The 24449-nt window shown below is 43.5% G+C and overlaps 1 protein-coding gene across 10 annotated transcripts in view; it reads right to left on the reverse strand.

Annotated features, from left to right (window-relative positions):
- The window catches only part of MTSS1 (MTSS I-BAR domain containing 1), a 214097-nt gene extending 194946 nt beyond the window's left edge, over positions 1-19151 (reverse strand). For 3 of the 10 annotated variants that reach the window (XM_007520794.3, XM_060195305.1, XM_060195329.1), the window contains exon 1: positions 18504-19144. In XM_007520794.3, coding sequence (XP_007520856.1) covers positions 18504-18575 — 72 coding nt within the window. In that variant the 5' untranslated portion in view covers positions 18576-19144. Of the gene's footprint in view, positions 1-18503 lie in introns of all 10 variants that reach the window. The other 7 variants (XM_007520792.3, XM_060195302.1, XM_060195336.1 and 4 more) reach the window with 5 other exon arrangements.
- Positions 19152-24449: the final 5298 nt, after the last annotated feature.

A 24449-nucleotide genomic window follows, 5' to 3' on the forward strand; every position in this document is an offset into this window, starting at 1 on the left:
CAAATCTGGACTCCTTCATTTTTCAAGTCTGAGCTTCCAATGCGGGTGTGCAGGATGAAGGACAGGGCCATGAAAAGCTGCCTGTCACGTCTTTGTCCCCCAAATCACCCTTCCCCACCCTGTCCTGCAAGATGAAGGGCTCCTAAGATCTTCAGATGAAAGGCACTGAGTAAGCCCATCCATCATAAAAGCCATCCCTGAGCTTTTATTCTCTGATTGGGGCTTGCCTAATCCACTAATTATCCCTGTCCATCAAGTGGATGACAGCCTTGAGGATAATCAATGGTTGCTTCCTTGTACGCCCACCCTCAGCCACTTGCCCAAGCTCACCAAGTAATAAATATGCTTCTATGAAAAACATTTAACCACAAAAGGTGCCCCCTCCATCCATCCTCCCCTCTCACACTGCTCCCATCTGTCACCATCACACCCTAGCGACAGCAAGGATATTGTTTTTTTCACTTCTACGTTATGAGGTTCCAGACTCTGAATGTCTTGTTTTCTGACAAGTGGGTAGTTCCACTTGAAGTTGTTTTTGTTTGTTTGTTTTTAATAATTTCAACTGCATTTTCAAAGCCTCAGTGCCTAATTCTTTTCTATCGACAAGCATTCTCTGTCTATCCTGAGCCATTCAATAGGACAGCAGCCCCTAGCCACATTGGTTTACATAAATGACTTACAACTAAATGAAACTTTGAAATTCAGTTCCTCAGTCCAGCTAGTTATCCTTCAAATGCTCCACAGCCTCATGTGGCTACAGGGCCATCATGGAAAGGTCTATTGGGAGTTCCTGGTCGTGATATCATAAAGTCACTGGCACCTTTGGGGGAGGTTTTACAACTGCAGTTAGGTTTCTGGTCCAACAGACTTCTGTAAAACAGGTGTGTCCCTTGCTCTCTCCTCTCCTATTTCCTAAGAGCAACTCATCCCCTGCCCCAATTTTTACTCTCATGATTCTTTCAGCTAGCCCCTCTCACAAAGAGAGGGTGTGTAATCATTGCTTTCCTGGCCACCAAATGACAGTTGGACAAGCAAGCTTGCAAAAGCAAAAATTCGTCATCTGGAGTCCAAGTTTCTTTCATGATCACCAGTAAGAATATCAGCTTAAGGGAGTTGGGCTATAGCGCAGTGGGTTAAGCACAGGTGGCACAAAGTGCAAGGACCGGCATAAGGATCCTGGTTCAAGCCCCTGGCTCCCCACCTGCACGGGGTCACTTCACAAGTGGTGAAGCAGGTCTGCAGGTGTCTCTCTTTCTCTCCCCTTCTGTCTTCCCCTCCTCTCTCCATTTCTTTCTGTCCTATCCAACAACGATGACATCATCATCAACAACGATAATAACTACAACAACAAGGGCAACAAAAGGGAAAATAAATAATAAAATAATAGGAATATCAGCTTATACATAGAGCACCTTAAGAAAGTAAAAAAGGGATGTGAGGGCGCTCTGGCTGTGACATCTGTCACCCCATTGATCGCCAGGGTTGATTCGGCTGATCTGGCTGGCTAGGCGGGTGTCCCCTTCCTCCCTCACCGCTCCATGTGTGTCCCTCCCAAAGCTGCGCGCTCAGTCAAAGAGGACTGCCTTCCCCGAATAGAGACAGACCGGTCTTCAGTTAAGGGTATATGAGTAGCTGCATTCCCCTGCTAGAACCTCCAAACAAGCTCTTAAGAAAGTAAAAACAGCTTGCACAATTCTGGGAGGGCAGCTGGCAGAATCAACATTTAATATTTCCCTTTTCTCCATGGAAGAATGAGGCACACATGTGGTTAAGCAATTTGTTTAAAGTTGGGGAAGGGTCTGCTCTCATCTTTATTTCACTTTATTTCACTAATTGTTTCCTGGGGTCACCTAAGACTTACTGCTTCTCCACAACTGGGGACCTCACAACTCAGTATCTGCCCACCTAACACAGGAGCTAGCTGCTCTTATCTGTGTGCTAACAAATGTTTGTGTTCATTTTAGCCTTCCCCAGAATATAGACACATTTACCCCTCTAATCTTTGTCCTGCTCTAGAGTCCAAAGCTTCAGCTCCATTTGCTTATTATTTGTTTATTCCTGCTTTTAATGTCCACAAGGTATTAAACTTACTGCATACCCTATAAGCAGATTAAGTATTACTACTATTATTTCATGTTTGCATGCCAACACCTCATACACCTCTTTTTCCTGGAAGTGACCACCCCTCACTTGCCTCCACTCAATTACAAAACTGCTTTTGCATTTTAAGGATCAATTCTGATTTTAAAATATTTGTTACATGAGAATGTGTGTGTGTGGGAGACTCACATGTGATAGAAAGGGAACTAGTGCTGGGGATGAAATTAGGAACCTCAGGCAGGTAAGTTCAGTGCTCTGCCACTTGATCCATCTCAATCATAGGATTAGTTCCTTTTATAGGGTGTGGCAGGACAGTGGTTCTCCAACACTCCCAAGAACACCCATAACCCTACAGTAGACCATGCATGTGCTTGGACTTTTGTTCCTATAAATGAGTACCTCTGTGTTTACCCCATGCTTGCTTGTTTTTTTGTGTATTTGTTTTGTGTTTTTGTTTATTATTATTATTTTTTTTTTTACCAGAGCACTACTTACCTCTGGTTTATGGTGGTGTGGGGGACTGAACCTGAGACTTCGGAGCCTCAGGAGTGAGAGTGTCTCTGCAAAACCACTATGCTATCTTTCCCATCACCATGCGCCTTATTAAATTGCAAACTCTCTGGAAACAAGGCCAAGTGACAGTCCTGTCAAATCCACACTGGGAAGCAATGGCCTTACCACACTTCATGAACTCCATCATTTTTCACTGAACACATTTCCTCTTCCACTGGAGAGTGCTTCCTCTACAAACTCCAGGTGCTACTAGGGATGAAACTTGGGCATCAATAATAACAGGTATAACTGAGTGTGTTCTTAATTTTTATAAACATTTTATTTATTTATTGGATAGAGACAGAAATTGAGATGGAAGGGGCAGACAGAGTGGGAGAAAGAAAGGGACACCTGCAGCCCTGCTTCACTGCTCATGAAGCTTTCTCCCATAATGTGCGCTCAACCAAGTGCATCACCCCTGACTCCAAGAGACTGTTGTCTTTAACTGACTTTCCACTGACTATCATTCTTCCTATCTAAGCAGAAGGCCCTGATGGGCCCAGATGTAGGTCAGACTTTATTCCCCAGTCTGAATGGTAGTAAATAGTCTTATGCTTAAAAAGCTGGGTCTAGAGTCAGACTGCCCAACTTCAGATCTATCCGCTGGGTGGCCAAAATTACACAGCCAGCCTGTTTTCAGCAACAAATGATAGTCCTTACCTAGTCCTAGTCCTTACCTCAAAGGACAACAAGAGTGAATGAAATACTGCAAGTGTTTGACATGCACAGAGCTCAATAAATGCTGCAAGTGCTGTTTCAATGAGTCAACACACAACACCAGCTACCCTGACTCAGACAATTAATGAGAACCTACCATGTACATGCACTGAACAGGGTGTAAGTCATGTAGTGATAAGAGGCCTCATGCTCAGAGCCACTGAGGAAGCTTGTGACTGCTCAGGGAGCCCCAGGGTAACCCCCTCCTCCTTCCATATCCTCTTGGAGCAATCCCAACATGACTGACCAGAGGTTCATATGGGATGGTTCCTAAGACTGCTCCTGCCTGAGCCCCACCACAGATCTACACACTGTGGAGGAGGGCAGACACCTGCAGTTACACACTCCTTAGAGCACACTCAAGTTCCTGAAATCACCTATGTCAGCGTATTCCATCAGAGGCCACATCCCTCTGAGGTCTTGGAAACTATGACCTCAGCATCTTTTCAGCACCAGTGTCTAGGTCTAGCTCATCTAAAAATAATCCTGGGAATGAGTACTCACACACACAGTAGATGAACCAGAACATACTTTCCAGGAGGCATTTTACAGTGAGTGTACAAAGCCCTAGAGGGCTCCTAACCCTAAATCATTCAAGGACAGCAACAAGGGAAAATCACTGCCTAGCCACAATGAATATATTCATTGCAATGTTGCTTATACATTGCAGAGAAACTGGATTAGCCTAAATGTCAATCAGTATGGAGTTGGCTCCCACCTCAGGCCCTTTGCACATGATCTTCCTGTGCCTGGAACATATTCCCACTGATAGCTTCATACTTCATAAACTGATGTACAGAAGTCCCCGTCTCTGTGAGGCCATCCCTAACCTATTTAAAAACTGCAGCAACACTGCCCCTGCTTTATTTTGTCCATTGCAAACCATCTTTCTAATATACATCCATCTTTCTAATATACATGAGAACTGACATGGTCAGTAGTTCCAAGACAGCTAAAGTGTATGTCCGTTTTACTCTCTATCCCCATTGCTTAAAACAACTGGGAAGATAGTAGATCCTCAAATACATGTCAACTAAATAACTACAGGGAGGCCTGGGCAGTGGCGTACCTGGTTAAGCCACACATAGTACTATACACAAGGACCCAGGTTTGAGCCTCCACCTCCTGTGGTGAAGCCGGTCTGCATCTTTCTCTCTGCCTAACTCCTCACTCAATTTCTCTCTGTCCTATCCAATAAAATAAGGAGGAAAAGGGGAAAAAATGGTCACACCAAACCCCAGTGATAACCCTGGAAGCAAAAAAATAAAACACAACAACAAAAAAAAAACACCCAAAACTACAGATAAACAAAACAATGAAACACCACACAGCCATTTAAACTCACTTGGCTTGTAATTGCACATACACAATAGCAGCATAAGTAAAAAATAAAGTGAAGAAAACTTTCTAGCACAGGACAGGCCACATGAATTTTTGTTTAAAATGTGTGTGCTATAACCCACTACTTTTTCAAGTCACAGGGACCTTGTGCATGCCTGACATCATCAGTCTGGACTATCTTGTTCATTCAGATACAGAGTGAAAGACAGAAAGGTAACAGTGAAGAGCAGGACTGAGCTGTCCCCAGAGCCACAACAGCACTCCCCATGTGATGGACCTAGGGTCCAAGCTGGGCTGTGTGTAGGTCAAGGTAGACACCTGCTCAGTCAGCTACTTCTCCAACACCCCATAACCTACTTTGTAACTAAGTATTTGTGGGCATTTTCCCCTCCCCACTTCACTGAATTTTCTGAATTTTTCTTTCATTAACTTTACATAACTTACATAATCTTTAGAAGTAATCCCTTATGAAATGCTCTCAAAACATTTTGCTAATAATGTATTTTTAGGAGAAAACTTTCCTCTTTGGTGACTTAATTAGGGTGTCCCCAATTAAGGCCAGCTCAATGACATCAAAGAGGCCAGGTTTCAGGGGACCCTGGCTCTTGGTCTAGGTCTAGTGTTGGTGGCAAGATAACTCTGCTCTCTCAAGAGGTTTGTCAGGCTTCCAAGTGCTCAGAGCCCAAGGTTTGGCGACCAGCTACTCCTGGCTCTGCTCCCCACTACTTGCTTCCTATTGGGGGGCCTCATCCAATTATTCAGATCACATCCTGCTGGATAGCTGGCTTTGAAGGTTCAGTAAACAATCACTTCAAAACAAAGAGCAACTATTCAACAAAACTCAAAGACTTCCTTAATGGTTAACGCTCAGCTCAGCTGCAGGACACTGGCAAGCCAGGCCTCAGAAGTCAAACTCTCCAAAGCCTTCCCACACTTCCCCATAGCACATATCTTCCCCTCCTCCCTTCCTGTTCTACACAGGAGGTGCAGAGCTACCACTGGGGTAATGTTGACTTCCACAGCAAAGTAAGCACATGGCACATGACTGTCATCTTGACTATGTCAGATCCTCTGAGGTCCAGCACCTACCCACTCTGAACACATTTCCTTCTGCTGAAAACTCAAGAGGCTCTCTCCCAACAACTTCATTTCTATAGCTAGGTCAAACTCCTCTTTAAAAAGGATAAGGCCCCTCGAGAAGCAGTTCAGGGAAGACTCTAGAGTTTTATGTTTATATCTGGTTCATCACGAGTCCCAAAGGTAAAGACAAAAAAAATCATCAAACTGATCGGTGAAATACACCCATTCCAGAATCTGAAAAGAAAATCCACAAACAACAAACCTTGAGAGACAGCCCAACCAGGTAGATAAGAGGTCAGACTCTGGAACCAGACTGGCTGGGTTCAAGTCCCAGCTATGTCTCTCAATACACTCGTGAACTGGGCAAATGGTCTACCCTCTATGCACCTTAGTTTTCCTTTTCCGTAACATGAGAATCATTGTCATAACTGTGCCAGGTTGCTGGGAGAATTGGGAGTCTTTGTAATTGAGTCATTTTGGTGGTTGTGCACCTGAAGCTAACATAACAACCTATTTCAATTATATTTTAACTTAAAAATTTTAAGAAAACAGTAAAATGTCAATTTGGTTTTTTTTTTAAGTTATGTCTATTTTAAAAACTCTTAGAACAGTGCCTGACTGTGACATATAAATGCAATTCAAAAAAGTGAAATAAAACTGAGCTCTCAGTTTGGGTACCACTTGTACTACAAGAGTTTCCTTACTGTCTTCCCACCCCAACAGGAACCAGATACCTTTCCCAAGGTTCTCACAAATCCTAGCATCCTTCTGTAATGATCTGTTCATTCCCAGTCAACAGTGAATAACTTCACAGCAAGGTCTGTGGCTGCCACAGGCATAGCTCCTCTGCCTGCAGCAACAGCACATAGCAGAAAAGTCATCATATTTGTTAAATATTATGTTCTCTCTATTATTATGTTGAAAAACATTTTACTCTTGCTTCTAGTGCATTGTCAAGGGAAGACAAAGGTTTCTTGTGTTTTCTGAAACATCTGAGTGCCAATATCTGCAAGACACTGCTAGGAATTACCACAGTAACTCTGGCAGGTAAAGAACACTTACTTCATGTTGCTTTCTTGTATACTTTCATATTCAACCCTCAACAAGAGGGAAGTTATTATTCCTCCCCACTCCCATTGTACAGAAAAGAAATATCAAGGCTAAACACCACCAGAGCAGTGACTCAAAGAGTAGGGTGCAGGAGTTGAAAGTGTGTGGTCTCAGGTTTGATTTCTGGCATCACACATGACAAAACAAAGAGCTGTTCTTTCTTTACTCATAAAAATAATAAATAAATCTTATGAAAGTACAAGGAAAGTGAGGCTCAGGAAATCTGAGTAATTTGCCCAGAGCCATAGAACTAGGAAATAGTAGGTCCAGCTTCAAAGCCCCAGGGCAACCACATAAGCATGTCAAAACAGTAGGTTGAAGTAATGTCACAGGTAAATACAAGCTATCAGGCTTGCTGAAAAAGGGAGGTAACTTTCTGTTGGGGCTCTGGAGGAGAAAGCTAGGCAAAAAGGTCAGGGAGGGTCTGGTAAGAGAGACAAACAGAATGAGGAGCACAGGACATGTCTAAAGAAGCCAGGAAATTCAGTCAAGGAGCATACAGTGGACCACTCAGCTAGAGCCAAGTCACAGAGGCCTTGTTTGATGCAAGGTTATGGCAGGAGCACCACAGCCAGCAGGCAGGAAGAATATAAATATGTGCAAATATTGGAAAATGACTAAAGCTTAGTACCAAACTGTTGCTACAGAGCAGGGTACAGGAAAATGAGGCCTATTTGCCTGATGAACACACCAGGCAAAGAAGAAATACTCCAACAATGGAGGCAGAAAAGGATGGTCCTTATAAAGCAACTCTCCTACCCTTTTCTCAATCCTGACATCGCTTAATGATTTTCTTTAGCACAAAAATAGATGTCCTGAAAAACCCAGTCAGTCACCCAGCCCTCCTCTTCCCTTTATATACGGGCAATGGGGGTTGCAAATAGAGAAATGCAAATAGACACTGCTGAGCCAGATGAGGTTATAATGAACTCAAGCATGACTGACTTAGAGAGAGCCAGAGAGAGAGAAGAAAAACCTCAACTTCTCTATTTCTGACAACTTCACAGCAAGCTCTAAATCTAGCTGGGTAAGAGGGTGGGGGTGGTCATGTTTACTCTAAGCAGTGAAAATAATCACCACACTGATTTGAAGACTTCAGAGTTCTCCATCCCCAAATCTCTTAAGACAGAACACTAACAGCAGTCAACATTTAAGAACATATGTGTCAAGCGGTGTGGAAATCCTCCACAGACATGAGTTCATTTCAGAATTCTCACATGAGCCCTGCAAGTGGGTACTTTAGGAGACTCACTTTTCAGGAGAAGAAACTATAGTTCAAAGAGATTAAGAAACTTGCCTAGAGAATTTAAAACCAGATCCCTATGACTAAGATTATCAGCAGCTCGAGAATTTCTCAACAGTTTAGAAGTAATGATAAAACGGAGGAGCAGGTAGTAAGTCGCACTGCAAAGCAAACACTATTTTTACTTAGCTGCTACGTTACAGATATGTATGGTCCAATGTTAGTAGTCACTAGCTACAAATGGCTATCTAAATTTACTCAAATCCAAATTTAAAAATCCAGTTTCTTGGTCTAACTAAAATGTGATAGTCAACGTGTGCCTAGTGATTAGTGTACTTGACAATTTCCATTACTGTAGAAAGCCTTACTGCACAGGACTATTTTAGAGAAATTACAAACAACAAAGTAGCCTAAAGATTTGCTTTGTTTTACACTTCAATTTAATGTTTCATCATAGTTTGAAAAAGGTAATTGTGGTAAAATACACAAATTTTTGCCATCTGAATTTCCTGGCTTCTTTAGACATGTCCTGTGCTCCTCATTCTGTTTGTCCCTCTTACCAGACCCTCCCTGACCTTTTTGCCTAGCTTTCTCCTCCAGAGCCCCAACAGAAAGTTACCTCCCTTTTTCAGCAAGCCAGATAGCTTGTATTTACCTGTGACATTACTTCAACCTACTGTTTTGACATGCTTATGTGGTTGCCCTGGGGCTTTGAAGCTGGACCTACTATTTCCTAGTTCTATGGCTCTGGGCAAATTACTCAGATTTCCTGAGCCTCACTTTCCTTGTACTTTCATAAGATTTATTTATTATTTTTATGAGTAAAGAAAGAACAGCTCTTTGTTTTGTCATGTGTGATGCCAGAAATCAAACCTGAGACCACACACTTTCAACTCCTGCACCCTACTCTTTGAGTCACTGCTCTGGTGGTGTTTAGCCTTGATATTTCTTTTCTGTACAATGGGAGTGGGGAGGAATAATAACTTCCCTCTTGTTGAGGGTTGAATACGAAAGTAACATGAAGTAAGTGCTAAACAAAATGTTCTTTTGGGTATCCAGTTTAGTAGTGCTAAATATATTCATAGTTTTTATTCAAACTTCGGTAAGGTTGAGAAAAACACTTTGAGGGTACTAAGATTGTATAAAACTCAATGACTCCCAAGTCTGGCTACACATCAGAATTACTGGGGGTAATTACTACTCTTTAAAATCCTAATACCAGGACTGGGTGGTATCACACCCAGTTGAGTACCCACATTACCAAGTTCAAGCCACCTGCAGGGGGCATGCTTCAAGAGAGGTGAACACTTGGACTGGGGTTGGTGGAGTTGATGTATTGCATCAAAGTAAAAGACTCTGGGGTGGTGAGGGCAGGGTTCAGGTCCTAGAACAGGATGGCAGAGGACCTGGTGGGTGTTGTATTGTTGTGTGGAAAACTGAGAAATATTATGCATGTACAAACTATTGTATTTACTGTTGACTATAAATTAATCCCCCCCAAAATAAATAAGTTAATTAAATAAAAAGAAAACAGGAAAAACAAGAGAGGTGAGCAGATGTCTATCTTTCTCTTTCTCTATCCCTCCCTCACCTCTCAATTTCTTTCTGTCCTATCAAATATAACAGAAACTGAAAAAAAAAATCCTAATACCCAGGACATATGTTTAAACATTGGGGGCAGACCAGGATCTCACACCACTGGTAAGGTGCCAGACTGGCATACATGAAGCCCCAAATCAATCCCTAGTACCGAATATGGCAGAGTGATATTCTGATTCTCTGTCTTCGTCTCTTGGGAGTTCTCTGAGAACCCAATGGACTTTTCCCTCATCACTATGCACATTCTAGTAAGAGAGACACTAACTCAGGACTCCCTTTACTAGCCAGACCCCCTTGGAAAATCCCTGACATGTGGGAGGGGTCAAGCACAGGAGATAGGCAAAACCTGCTGTCCATTTTTTGGACTCAGCAAGCTGCTGAAATTGAGCAAGCTAGTACTATTGCTGCTGTCCAAATTCTTCAAGAGGAAGAAATCAAATAAAGACACACACATGGCACTCTGACTTTTTTCACCCACTTAAGTGGTAACAGGTAAAGAAAAGACCACTTAGAAACTCTAACCAAAGTGGTATATGCCAAGAATGAACACAGGAAGTTTTTCTTCAACTTGCCCAGATGCATACTTGTAATGGTTCTACCAACTCAACCCCAACTGGAGGGGTGCTGGGACATAGCTAAATACAGAAAGCTCTTTCATAAGAAAGTTGCACACTGGATACACAATGAGTTCAAGGTAAAGCATTATCTTTGAGGAATCATTTGAACTTTGGTTAAACTTTTTTCGTTCATATAAATGGGGAGAGGGCAGACTTCAAGGGCTGCAAAGTCACCTAGCCTCAGGGACCAATACAAAAGCAGCCTCATGAGCAGTTATGGAGAAGCTCACATGTGGGGTCAAGAACAGGAGCTAACGCTGAAGGTGACCTGACTAGCAAGACTCTGGTCCCAAAGTCTTCTTTCTCCTCTGTACACTGAGAGGAAGAAAAGGAAAGGGAAGTGCCAGATTATTAAAGGAGATCGGTAAGTGAGAGAAAAGAGGAAGCCACAAATTAGTCAATAACTCATAAATTAATTGGTTTCCACAAAAGTGGCAGTCAGATGGGAGCCACCCACCCCCAAAATAGGTCTCAACTCAGCTCAAACCTCTGGAGTATCTCTGGGTTAAATGCATAGAAACAAAACCATGATTGCTTCTTAGAGCTTGCTGAAGAATTAGGTCACTAGAGAGTAGATAGCATAATGGTTATGCAAAGAGACTCATGCCTAAGGATCCAAGAACCAGCTTCATAAATTAGAACTGATCAGTGCTGGGGGGTGGGGGCACTGAAATGTTATTTTTCTGGAAGTAAAACTCATACACACATACACAAACACACACACACCTAAGGCATGCTTTAAAGAACTCCAGTTTTAGAATCAAATAGACCAAGGTCTGAATACCATCCCACCTCTCCATGGTCTTAGATAACCAATTAACCTCCTCAAACCTTTCTCATATCAAAAATAGACATAATACCTGGCAAATAGAAGGTTCTCACCAAGTTACTTCCTGCCCCTGGTGACCACATACAATAAATACTGGGCCCCTAACCTGTAACAGGTGGCAGACACACCAAAACATCATAAATTAGAATGCTCATAGCCTCATGCCAGGTTCTTCCTGTGGGAAACACTGATAACAAATGGGTGAGCTACTTTAGCATAGATACAGCGTGAGTTTTGTTTTTGCCTTGGTGGCTATTTTACTTTGTGCACTGAACATACACTCAGCTGAAACCTTCATAACCTCCAACTAATTCAAGAAAGAAACCCAGTAATCAAATGCAATGGGCTTCCTAATGTTCAGCCAATTAATTTATTCCATTTGTCTCTCTGATTTGCTACTTAGTAAGGGCATATCAAGAGTGTAATCTGTAAATCTAAGTTAAAGTGCTTATGGCATCAGTTAGTTCCCTTTAAGGAGTCCCAAACAGTTCTTGTCTAATGTCCTAGACAGCTGAATTTGTTTTTTTGGTTCTTGCTTATTTGGATGAATAGGTATTTCTTTGTTTTTTACAGAGGTGTATGGGTTTTAGAGGTAAATATCCTGAGGCAGTCCCAAGAAGAGATGGCAAACTCAAAATGATCTCATTCTTCCATGCCCAATTTGAACATCTAAATGGTCTCACTACATAAAGCATGTTGCCAGCCTTCATCCATTTCAGCAAGATGGAAAAAGTTGAGATGAAAATTACAGATAAAAGAATCTGATGGATCAGTAGTTTTAACCTTTTTTACCCTACACTTGAATAAACTCATTGAGTTAGCCAAATATACAAATGGCATATTTGCTTTTTCCTTTTCCTTAACAGTAAGACCTAAAGAAGAGTTCAAAGGCTTAGTGATCAGCAGCCAAGGAGACAGTATACAGAGAAAACACTAATACAGTAACAATTATTCACTGTTTTTCTGAAATGCAAATTTCACTGGAAATTCTGTAACTTGCTGAGATTAGAAGCACTGAGCCTGGTATATACATGTAGCTGGTGCTCCATGAATACTAGAATAGGTAAAGGTTACTCCCATTAAGAACTGGGAGATAGGGAGTTGGGCAACAGCACAGCGGGTTAAGCACACGTGGCGCAAAGCTCAAGGACCAGCTTAAGGACCCAGATTCATTCGAGCCCCCAGCTCCCCACCTGCAGGGGAGTCGCTTTACAGGCCAGGTGGTGAAGCAAGTCTGCAGGTTTCTCTCTCTCTCTCCCCCTGTCTTCCCCTCCTCTCTCCATTTCTCTCTGTCCTAACAACGACATCAATAACAACAACATTAATAACTACAACAACAAAATTAAAGCAACAAGGGCAACAAAAGGGAAAATAAACAAATAAATATTTTTTAAAAACTGGGAGATAACTGAACCAGGCAAGATCCACACTTACCATATGCTCTCTGCAAACCATGACCTAGAAGTGACCTTTTCTTTTTATTTAGGGTGTCACTAACTGTGGCATTCATAAACATAAAACTCTATAGCACCAAGCAACAAGTTCTAAGGAATTTGGTTAAGTGTGTATCAAGGATTTTTTATTTTCAATTTCTCAATCTGAGAACAAAAGAGCAATCTGAATTTCTTTTCTTTAATTCTTTTAAAATATTTTTAAATTATCTTTATTTATTTGATAGAGACAGTCAGAAATCCAGAAAAAAGGAGGGGGTAGAGAAGAAGAGAGACAGAGAAATACCTGCAGCCCTGCTTCACCACTTGCAAAGCTTTCCTCCTTCAGGCGGAGTCTGGGGGCTTGAAACTGGGTCCTTGTGCATTGTAACATGTGTGCTCAACCAGGTGTGCCACCACCCAGCCCCACATTTTGTATTTCTTTTCAAGCCTGCAAACGTGGACAAGTTAGGCACCCAGAAAACCAAATGACTAATTTATAGAACAGACCCTGAATCTCTAAGCAGGTCCCCATTCCTAGCAGTGCCAATTTTATGTCATCTTTATTTCATCTTCTCCCACATGCCAACAAAACAGAAAGAAGAAAACAAAAACCACAACTCTAGGCAAACAGTCATTTGCTAAAAGAAAAGCCCTCATGGGCCCATCTGTACTTTACAAGGGCTTGGCTTGTCCTGCCTTTGTGTGTCACCTATGACACAGATGCCTTGGCTGGGTTTTCATTATCTTCCTAAAGAAGACTTTTCTGGGCTGGTGAAGTAGTTCACTTGGATAGTGTGATGCTTTGCCATGTACAAGGGCCAGCTTGAGCCCAACTCCCACCACATCGAAGGATGCTTTGGTGCTGTGAACTTTTTCATTCTGACTCTCTATCTCTCTGTCTCTATCAGATTGAAATGTTTTGAAAAGTTAAAGGAAAGTCCTACAGAGACTAACCCCCTTCTTCAGACTGGACTGCAAACCCTTCCTTCCTGCCCACTATCTTGTACTTAACATTATCCACTTAAGACCCATAGGACAGCAGTTACTTAAAGGAAAGCCTTGTTCCACATATGAATGAAATGTATGTGGAATATAGAGAATTAAAGCATATGAACTTGCAAAAGAGACAACCAAACTGTCTTTGCAAAAAGTTATAATTTTGTAAACTATTACCAAATTAAAAAAAAAAAAAAACATAAGGGGGAGGGAAGCCCTTACTATCTGGCTCCTCAATGGTTTTGCAAAAGGCCTTCCACAGTCACAGGCCCTCAGTGTTTACTGAGGAAATGAACCTTTCATCTGACAAGAAATTCCAAAGCCAGAGCAGTAAAGGGGGAAAAAAAACAACTTTGAAACCATTATCCACATTATCCACTGCTGGACCCACTGTCTACATTCCTGATCTTATGATAAGTGAAGGGGAAAATATGATGACATGCCTTCAAACCATAAAAGATTTCCATGGAATTCAAGAAGTTCTTCTAGCAGTTTTAATTTGAGGCAGAATTTAGAAGAGAGGATACTTGGTAGCAAACAGAGGTGGGGGCAGCAGAGACAGAACAAGGCCTCTGTTCTGCTCAGCACAGGTGCTGGTAACAGGACACCCCAGTCTAAAGGTAGAGAATCCAAGGTGTGATTAGATGTTTTTTTCCCCTCAGTCATATTATGTAACCCTGAACATAATTCCCAACCAAGTACAAAGTTCTCCCTACATCAAGCCCAATTCAGCTCCAGACAAGCTAATTCTTGAGCAACAAAGCAAAAGAAAATATTTAGTTTCAGTGTCCAGTTTTTTTTTTTAACTCATCATTTATTAAAAGAAAAGCATCCACAAGGTAAACTGCTCTCAAGTCTGGACAGTCTCCTGATCTTAAGAGCTCCTAGACATCACTGAATTCTATGCTGGATCAACTAAGTATTCTTAAAAAATTAAATATCAAATATTATGTTGTACAACTGAAGCAAAGACAATGCTATATGACAGTTTTTTTTTTTTTTCCCATTCTGTTGCCCTTATTTTTGTTATTGCTGTTATTGCTGTTGTTAGATAGGGTAGAAACGGAGAGAGGAGGGGAAGACAGAAAGGGGGAGAGAAAAACAGACACCTGCAGACCTGCTTCACTGCTTGTGAAGCGACCCCCACCCCCCGCAGGTGGGGAGCCAGGGGCTCGAAGCAGTATTCTTAGGCTGGTCTGTGCGCTTCGTGTCAAGTGCCTATATGACAGTTTTACTTCATTTTTTTTAAAGCTGTATTGGGTCGGAGAGATAGGTTCAGGTTTGAGAGTCCCAGCACCATACTGAAGTTGATGCAGTCCCATAAGAAGCTCCTGTGCTGTCTGTCTCTATTAATCTCTCTTTCTGCCTGCTTCTCTCTCTCTCTCTCTCACACACACACACACCCAGTCCCACTCCCCAACCCCCCCACCCCCCCACTCCTCTGTGTGTGTGTCTGCCTCTCTGCCTGAAGTAAAAAAGCAGCCAGGAAAAGTAAAAATTGAATATTCTTAAGGTCCTAGCTCCACAATAAATAAATAAAATTTAAAGATAATGGCATAAATGTGCTGCTTTTCAGTACTGAGTCCATCTTTCCCACAACCTGGATAGACAGATAATTTAAGAAGATTCCAGGCACCAGGGAAGTGGCTCAGCTGGTAAAGTACATGCCTTGTACTCTAGGGCCTGAGCCCAATCCCTGGCACTGAACAGGATGGAGTGGTGTTCTGCTCTCTCCAGAAAAAGAAAAAGAAAAAAAAGTCTTTTTAAGAGATTCCCTGACCTTCTGAAGCAAAACATCAGAAGTTAGTGATTGCCCTTCCACATTGTTACTTACAAACACATAACATTCCCCCAAACAAGCAGGTTCCAGACCCTTCCTTACATGAATTCTCTTGCCTTTCCTTTCCTATGGGACCAACTCACAACTATAGGAGTCGATTTATGTGGCTAAAAGGAAAGGCAACCAATCAACGATTTTGCACACCACAATCCACTAGTAAACTCCACTACAAAAAGGTGGAAGAAAGGGGAAAAGTACAAGGTTTCCTCTTCTTAAGGAGTCAATAAATTACTTTGACAGCTGTTTAGCTAGATTCCAAAAGAAGGAAACTAAGGGCTGCTTAAGCACCTTTCTCCTTGAAAAGAATAAAACACACAGCCAGCCCAAGACTTGGCCATACAAAGAAATGAGAGAAGAAAACAGAAAGGATCTTCCTGAGCTCTTGAGGGTACTTGATTTTGGAAGATGGATGGTGCTAAAGCCTTGAAATTATTTCATTTTTGTACTTTTTTTTTTTCCAAAGAGGAAACTGACTTCCTTCCTGTATTTTTGACTGCTACTGAAGGGGGGAAAAAAAAAAAAAGCCACACCATTTTTCTTACCCTTTACTCATTCTAGCCCAACATCACTTCTGAAAATTAAATCTAAAAATTTTATCAAGATAGCACTCTAAATGGGTTGGCAACATTTACACTTGTCTTAAAAGGCAAACAAAAAAGGGACCAGGGACATTACAGCCCAGCATGGGAGTTCAAAGAAAAGAAAAAGAAGATAAGCAGGTCATTAGAAAGTCAGCACATCTCAGGTATTAAAAACTGACTCCCATTGTTGGCAATAAAATGCATATACGCTATTTATTCTATACACCAACATTTTTAATTGCCTTGTAGAATGTCATTGCCATCTAATCTACAACATTTTAAGAAAATTCCTTATAAATATTCAGCAATTGCCTTGCCTAAACAATCTTGGGTATCAGATACACCCCCTTTCTTCCTTATCCTTCTACTCCCCAAAAGAATGACATTCTGCAGGCACCAGGTCATGTTTTAGTCTTCCTCTCCACCTTGCTTTTGAAATCTTTGCCAAAATACAACAAATTAAAAAGACAATCTTTCAAATAAATGACTTCCTACAGGATGTTGAATAAATCCCACTAAATTCAAAGGGAAAGAACTCAGAACCACAAAGTATAGATCCAACATTGAAAGGACATTTTCAAAGACAGTTTTATTTTTAACTACAATCCTGCTGAGAGAAAAACATGCTACCTGAATACCCACAAATCCCCAACCAGAATACTTCAGGGCAGCCATGGGATGGTAAGCAGGAAGGAAAGCCCACCCTGCAGGGAATTTACCTGCTGAGGTTTTGGATTTAAACCTATGAATAAGAAGAACGGAGCCTGGATTCTGGGTTAAGGAACAAAGGGGGCGTGGGGGTAGGAGAGGGGAAACACTTTGGGACTGGGACTGCAGTGGGCAGATCTGTCAGGTTTCTGGATTTCTTTTTACTACAGAAGGACTAAAAATATTTGTCCTCCAAAAGATATAGGCAGTTTTGACAGTCTATCTAAAATTCTTCCTCCTGGTGAACAAAATACACCAGGTGTATTCTGTTCTCTATCCGAATCTTGCTTGATTATAAAGTGTATAAAATTTGAGTTAAGGAGAACTCCTTCTCCTAAAAGTCCAAGGGGAGGGGGAGTCTTAAAAGAGCACTTCAACAAATCAGTGAGGATTGGGGGGAAAAAGAATGAAAGGGCCTATCTTTGAACAGTCAGTCCATTTATTCCAAACAACCGGATTAGAGGCATTCCTGACTAAGCACGGTCTCCATGAAGATTATGCTATGCGAATGGCAATTTCTGACAAAAGGCACCAACTCCTGAACATTTCCAAATGGACAAGACCAGGGAGGAGGCACCTCAGTAAAGTTCACCCTGGGCCAGGCAGCAGTTGGATCTAAATGAAGGAGGCAGGCTGTGACAGCTGAGCATTCCTGCCCAAAATCTACCTCCAAGGCTGGAACCCTCTCCCAACCTTATATTCTCAATAGACAAAAGGTCCTCCTGAGGCCCAGGCGGTGGCTGGAGAGGGGCTGTCCACACCCACTAGCTGCACAGCTTTCCAAGCCTGCCCACTCATTTTGGAAGCTGAGCTTTTAATTTAACTCCACCTCCCCGGATCTGTTGAGACAAACTGGGGATGGGCTAAAGCCAAGAAAAATATACACCCTCGACCCCCAACTCCCACCTCCAGACAGATCACGCTCGTGGCTGGTTGCATTTCCTTTGCATGAGTAACACAGGGCTTTGGTCTATCTTTGCACCAGAAAATCCACATCGGAGGATCAGGTTATTCCCCAGTCCCACCCTTTGCAGAAAAAACCTAGTCTTGCTCCCCGCCCCCCATACATGCAAATCTTCACAATCCTTCAAAAGAAAACCTGGAGTGTGAGAGTGTTGGTGTGTGGGTAAGGGGGTGGGGCAGTTGTCTAGGGGGCCAGGACGCAGCCTTCCTAGGAGAAAGCTGCTAGGAGAAGGGGTGCCCCTGCAAGGCAGCCCTGGGAACTTCTGCCCCGAGTCCCTGGGAGGGCTGAAGGCAGGCTTATTCACCCTCTCCCAGCACTGGAAAAGCCTAATTGAAGGCTAATTTGCTCAGACACCTCCCCCAGGAGTCAAGGTGGCACCCCCGTTTCTCAGGTGTGTGTGGGAGGGAGGGGGAGAAGAACCCGCACTCCCTCCCCACCTCATCGCCAGGGACCCCCCTCCCGTAGCCAGAGGAATCAGGTGTCTGTCCAGGCTCAGTCTCCTTGGGTTGCTCTCCCCATCCAGTGACAGACAATGGAAAACTTGGGTCCTGGGCCCTGGGTCCCAAGGGAAGAGAGAGCTTAGCCGCCCTCTTTCCTCCCCAGGGACAATGGGAAATGAGCGCAGGGAGCGTCAGACACCCCCTAGAGAATCAGCCTGTCCACTGACAGGCTGCATTTCCCAGAGCCGCGGTGGGCAGGCAGGTGGCACCTGGGCTCCCGCAGGTGCAGGTGGCCCGGGGGGAGGCACAAGGCCCCGCAGCGAGGTGGGTGCTGTGCCGCAGCCGAGTCCTACCTTCATGTCGCTGATTATGGTCTGGAAGAGGCCTCCGAGCGCGCTGCATTCCTTCTCAATCACAGCCTCCATTTTCCCGGCGCCGGCAGGGAGGGCACACACACCCGCTCACCCCGGGAGGAATCTCACCCTTGGGGCAAGCCGCCTCTGACTACGCGGTCCCTTCTGCAAAGAGGACGGGGAGCACGAGGCCACTGGTTCTGCCCCCGAATAAGGACGAAGATGAGTCAACCCGCTCAGGAGAGGGACTCGCCTACGTGCAGCGCTCGCCTGCTAGCCTTAAAAACGCCTGGAGAAAACTGACAATCAGGCCACCATTGGTGTCCAAGACGGAAATGGCAAAGCCCATCTTGAAGTGGAGAAAACCTCCCGCGGACCTGGGGCCAGCGCCATGAGAGAATAAAATTTTTTTTAAAAAAGCAAGATTTCTCAAATGTAATAAATTCGTTTGAAATGAGCAGGGAGGGAGTGGGAACCGCCCAACAGAAGAGCAGGTCTGCTGCGGGCGCTGGGATCTGTTGCTGGCAGCAGCAGTAGTAGCAGCAGCAGCAGCAGCAGCCGCCGCCGCCTCCTTTTCACTCGTGCGCGCCCGGCTCCGCTCGCGCTGGCTCGGCTCCCGGGGACGTTCGGGAGCGCGCGCGTGCGGCTGTGCGTGCCCGCGGGGGCGTGGCTGTGAGCGCGTGTGCGGCTGTGCGTGCCCGCGGCCTCGAGTTAGCCGCAAGCGGGCGGGGCGGGGCTGAGAGCGCGCGCCTGGAGGCACCGGTGGTGGAGGGGGGTGCGGGGTAAGCCTGGGAGGAGCCCAGCGAAGGGCAGGGCAGCGAGGTCCCGCCCCCGCGGGGGTCCTTCACCTCCTGCTGGAGGGCGCCGCGCACCTCCTACCTTGGCCGCCCGTAGCAGCGCGGAGAGCGCCTACCCGACCAGGGCTGCCTGAATCTAGGGTGTACTAGCCCCTCCCCTCCCCGGGGACTTGCACCGCGGCTTGCGAAGTGCAGTGCTCACCGCAGTGAGCGCCCAGTAGGGCGGGAAAAAAACTGTTGCTGCTGCCGCTGCTTCCCAGAAGAGGCCTCTAGTTCTAAGCTATCAGGACTGTTATGCCAAATCATGATTGTCAACGGCCAAACGTGTTCTTAAGGAGAGTTCCTTCAGGGGCGTATCCTGCAGCGGGATGGGAGTTCAATAAAGTTGGAGAATGCTGGGAAAATGGATTGATTGATTTGCCACAGCATAAATGAATAACGGCGCATCTGTATGGTGATCGTCAGTGGAGACTCTTGACTGTGATTTGGATATTTGTTTTTCAGGTTCACAGATGGTATAACTCCACTGTTGATATAACTGCAGTCCTGTTAGGAGTCTTAATGTGAAAAAGTGCTCATGTATCCAGGTTGATTTAGGGTCCCGTAATTCATTTTCCTATCCCTGCAGCCTAAAGGCACAGCCAGTGTTCCTCATTCAGATTAATATCAACTAGGAAAGGGAATCTAATGAGCTGCTTAAAAAAAAAAAAAAGGAACGGAGAGAAAACTTAAATCATAAGCACCTAATTGTGAGCTGTTCTCTTGACTTGAGCCGACCCTTCAAGGCATATAAAGAAAAAGAAAGAAAGAAAAGAAAAGAAAAGAAAAGAAAAGAAAAGAAAAGAAAAAAACGCTTCCGGGGCTGGGGGTGGAAGGAATGTAAAAAGAAATCACGTGTATTCAACTCATTAGTAAAGAAAGGTCTGACTTAAAATGGTATTAATCAGAGACGCACTGGGCTGCATATCACAGCTGCACAAGATAATTTGCCCCGTTTGTGCCCAACTCTACTCCATAACAGCCCTTCTCCCCTCTCTCCAAAATCACAAGGAGTGTTACTTCTGGAATCAACTAGAAAGGGGAATTGTAAAATCAGTGGGCAAGAAGCCTCAATTATGCAAAATGAACGCATTCTAGAGATCTGCTACATAGCATTGTGCTTATAATTAACAACTTTAAATTTTGTTAAGAGTATATTTCATCATATTACCATAACGAGAAAAATTAAAGGAATACAGATCAAATTATCCTTCCTTCCTTCCTTTCTATATTTCTTTGTCTTTCACATAGGTGAATAAACCCAGGGCCTTGTACACGCGTCACACTGCTGGGTTACTAAAACTTGGCCCAATTTTCTATGTTTTTTTTTTTTTTTTTTTTAAACAGCCTGTAAGAGATACCAAAGCACCTTTCCACTGTTAATGGAATTTCCTTGCTGCTGGCCTTGGGCTATCATGTATACTGGAGATAAAATCCAGGACCTAAGGTATGGTAGGTAGCTAAAACATATCCTCTACACTCTGTTCCACTTCCCAGGCCCTCTAACATTTGTTTTCTCATTCTCAGGCATGAGGTCCTCTTGACAAGAGGGGCTTCTGCCTTGGCTCAAAAAACACTCCATTCAGATTTCCTGCCACCCATGTTAATTTAATGCCCAGAACACACAACCCTGGCAGAATTTACCAAAGTTCCTCCTACCCCTTGGATTTATACTGACCTTGGGGCTGAGAAACATGCCTTTTTCTCTTCTTTTTCTTTCTTTCTTTCTTTTTTTTTTTTTAAGATAGAAACTTTATTTTAAAGTCTGAAAAAGAAAAAAACTCAGGATGACCTGGTACTGTGTGTGCCTATATGGTCTCCAGTCTGGTAATATAAGCATTTATGTTTGTCTTCACAATGTTATGATCTAATTTGTAACAGCATTCTTTTCTATTATAATTTAAGGAGTTTAAAAGTAAATTAAGAATCTTGAACCACATCTGTTCTGTGGCATCCAGTCTGAAACAGGACAGTGAGCAGGGTATGAGATACAGGTTCAAACTCTGCCATTATATTCAGAGTAAAGTCTGGCCAGTTGCTTAATTGTTCTGAATCTCCATTTCGTTATGTTAAAAATGGAAATAGGGACCAGGTGGTGGCACACCTGGTTGAGCACACATGCAACAGTGCACAAGGACCCAATCTCAAACCCCCTCTCCCCACCTGTAGGGAGAAAGCTTTCATGCCTTTTTTTCTTTTATAAGAAAGTGCAGCACCTAATACCTCTTTATAAAGGAACCTAGAACAGTATCCACATAGCAAGACAGACTTAGAGAAGGGTAAACACTTGACATTTTTAACAAAGTTCTGGTTGAGGCTGGTGAATGGAGGGATTTTAAGCAGGAAAATGGCAGATTTGGACTTAAGAATTCTTCCATTACATTCTTTTCTTATGTTTGAGCATCCCTCTAACTTTCTCCTCCTTTCAAACACCCAGCATCTACTAGGCAGAGTTCAAGATCTAATTAACATGCAATTCTTCTCAGGGGTATTGCATTTAAAAAAAAAAAAAAAAAAAGCTCCCAAGGGTAGCAACCAAAATGAATGACTCTCTGCTCCAAAAGGCCCACTCCTGTGATCTCTGGGAAGGAGCAACTGAGATGTAAGCAAGACTTCTCAACCTCCCTCATCCACTGGACAATAATTTAGGTTCCCTACCACTATATCCTAGTTCTATGACCCTTGCCAGACTGGCCTCTGGAGTCGGCCTCTCTCTTCTCAGGTGTTTCTAATTCAACCATTGTTCTGAAGACTGAAATGGATGGCAAATGCCTTTCATGTAATAGTTGATTTCTCTTTCCTCCCAGAAGTGACTTTCACCCCTGACTGCACCAAGGGTCCCATCTGAGCCTCACACTGACAGCACATTGGAATCCCCTGGAAATTTTAAAACAACCATGCTCACACTCCAATTCCAGGAAAATGATTCAATTGTTTTGAGCTATGACTTGGGCAGCCAGACTTCTTAAAGCCTCCCAGATGGGTCTTGTGTGTCATATTTAAGAACCCTGATCTAAGGAACATTTAAAGGAGACATCCACAACCAAATTCTATCCCTAAACAACTAATGTAGTGTCGTTTTCGATGGGTTATGTTGTTTTCGCCGGGCTGGCTTCACGGGCAGGTAACAGACGAACAGGGACTCATAGTTGAGCTGTAGGCAGTATCTCTTTATTCATGCAGGACGCAGCACAATCTAAGCCGAGCTGAGCTAAACTAAAGATAAAGTACTCTAAAACTCACAATGCTGTCTTTATATATACTTGTCAAGTAGGGTGGAAACAGGATGTGACATAGAGAGGGTGGAGAGAAAAGTGACTGGTGACAATCAGAGTGTGACAAGGAGAGGATCAGGGTGTGACAAGGAGGGGGGGGTGGAGCAAAAACATATCATGAAACAGTGGGGATTGAACCAATGCCCTGGAGGGAGGTGCTTGTTAACAGCGGTTATATAAATAGAATGAAGTGGTTATGTAAATAGAATAGTGTTAAGCAGGGGGGATTTAAACCAAATGAAACAGAAGGGGTCTCATGCATACCAACAATTCCCCCTTTCTTTTTAACTAATGGCCATTGTGGGGTGAACAGAAACGTATATCGTACAGGCGTTTTCAAAAGAACTGGCATAAGACATGGAAAACAAAATAGGCAAGCAGCAATAACCAGTGTGATGCCAAGGGGAGCTTTTCTTGCCTCAAAGGGCAAGGCCTAGCAGGCGAAAGGGCATTTCTTGCCTCTGGGAACGCTTCATGCCTCTGGGGGCATCTCTTGCCTCAAAGGGCGTTTCCTGCCTCTGTGGGCATCTCTTGCCTCTTGGGGCGCTTCATGCCTCTGTGGGCATAACCTAATAAGGAGGGGGAGTTTTCTGCCTCTGGGACAGAGCCTGCAGGCGAGGGAACATGGTCTATAAAGTCTCAAGGCAATAGGCTGAAGTTAGTCTTTGAGAAACACAGCAGCGTGTACCAGTAAGTCCGATGGAGGTGTCAGTCCAAAGTAGCTGACCACAGAAGAAAATGTCAGAGGATGAAATGCTGTACGTCTGTCTCGATGGGGAATGTTGGCCACCTGAATTCTGCTTTTCTGTAGAGAGTGATCTTTGGAGTCTGTGAATCTGTTTCTTCAGGTCGTGCCAGGTCTCATCATTGGTTTCCGGGGGCGATGTCAGAGAACAGGATCCAAATGGATTTCCAGGAATTCCATTTGAGTAGATGCTTTTTCATGTGAAGACTTTGACAGCTGAAATTCACTTACTTGTCAAACAAAACTTGTAGCAGATTAGAAGTTTACTATAATTGATAACTCCATTATAATTGGAAGTCGTTTCTAGTATGATTTTAAGGTTGTTTAAACAGTTTAAACTCAATAATATGTAGAAAGGTAAACAGAAGAACCACGGTTAAAAGCCTCAAGCATGAGAATAATTAACATAATCATTGCACTATCTGCCCCACCCATAACTCATACAGTTTTCAGGATTAAACGTTTCAGATTCATGTCAAGACGTAAAAGAGAAATCAAAGGAGGGAAAAAACAACTTTTTGGATTGTTTCTGGATGTCTCTAGAAATCATGGCTGCGTCCAGCATTTTTTTTTTAAGTCAATGTCAAACAAAAATTCAGTCATTCAAATCATTCTCTTATGAAACGCAACTTGAACCAGATTATCAAGATCTCACCATGTAGGATTAAGAATCCCCGGAGGGCGACCTAGTCCAAAAAGGTCCTCGAAATTCCATTTAGGGTGTTTCTGACTGTTCCTGCTGGATTGCTTCAGGCACCCATTTTTAAAAGCGTCTTCCCATTGAAGAAAGAATCCAATCAGGAGAGTAGAACTAACCACATGTCTCCATACTTGGGAACTGCCAGGGTACTCGAGAATGTTCTTCAAATTAGAGTAGTCCTTCTCCATGGGAAACATTCGAGAAGAAGTCCAGAAAGTTCCAGGGGAAATCCCCATGCATATCCCAAGGTCTACAATCACGGTCATAAAGAACCAAACTGTGGCCCGGAGCAAAATGTAGTCCTTTTCCTCAGGAAACAAGGGAGAGGGAATCCAGAAAGTCCAAGGAGAAATCTCCGTGCATCTCCCAAGCTCTATGATCCCGGTCATA

This window comes from Erinaceus europaeus, chromosome 1 (assembly GCF_950295315.1).
Source record: "Erinaceus europaeus chromosome 1, mEriEur2.1, whole genome shotgun sequence".
NCBI classification, from domain to species: domain Eukaryota; kingdom Metazoa; phylum Chordata; class Mammalia; order Eulipotyphla; family Erinaceidae; genus Erinaceus; species Erinaceus europaeus.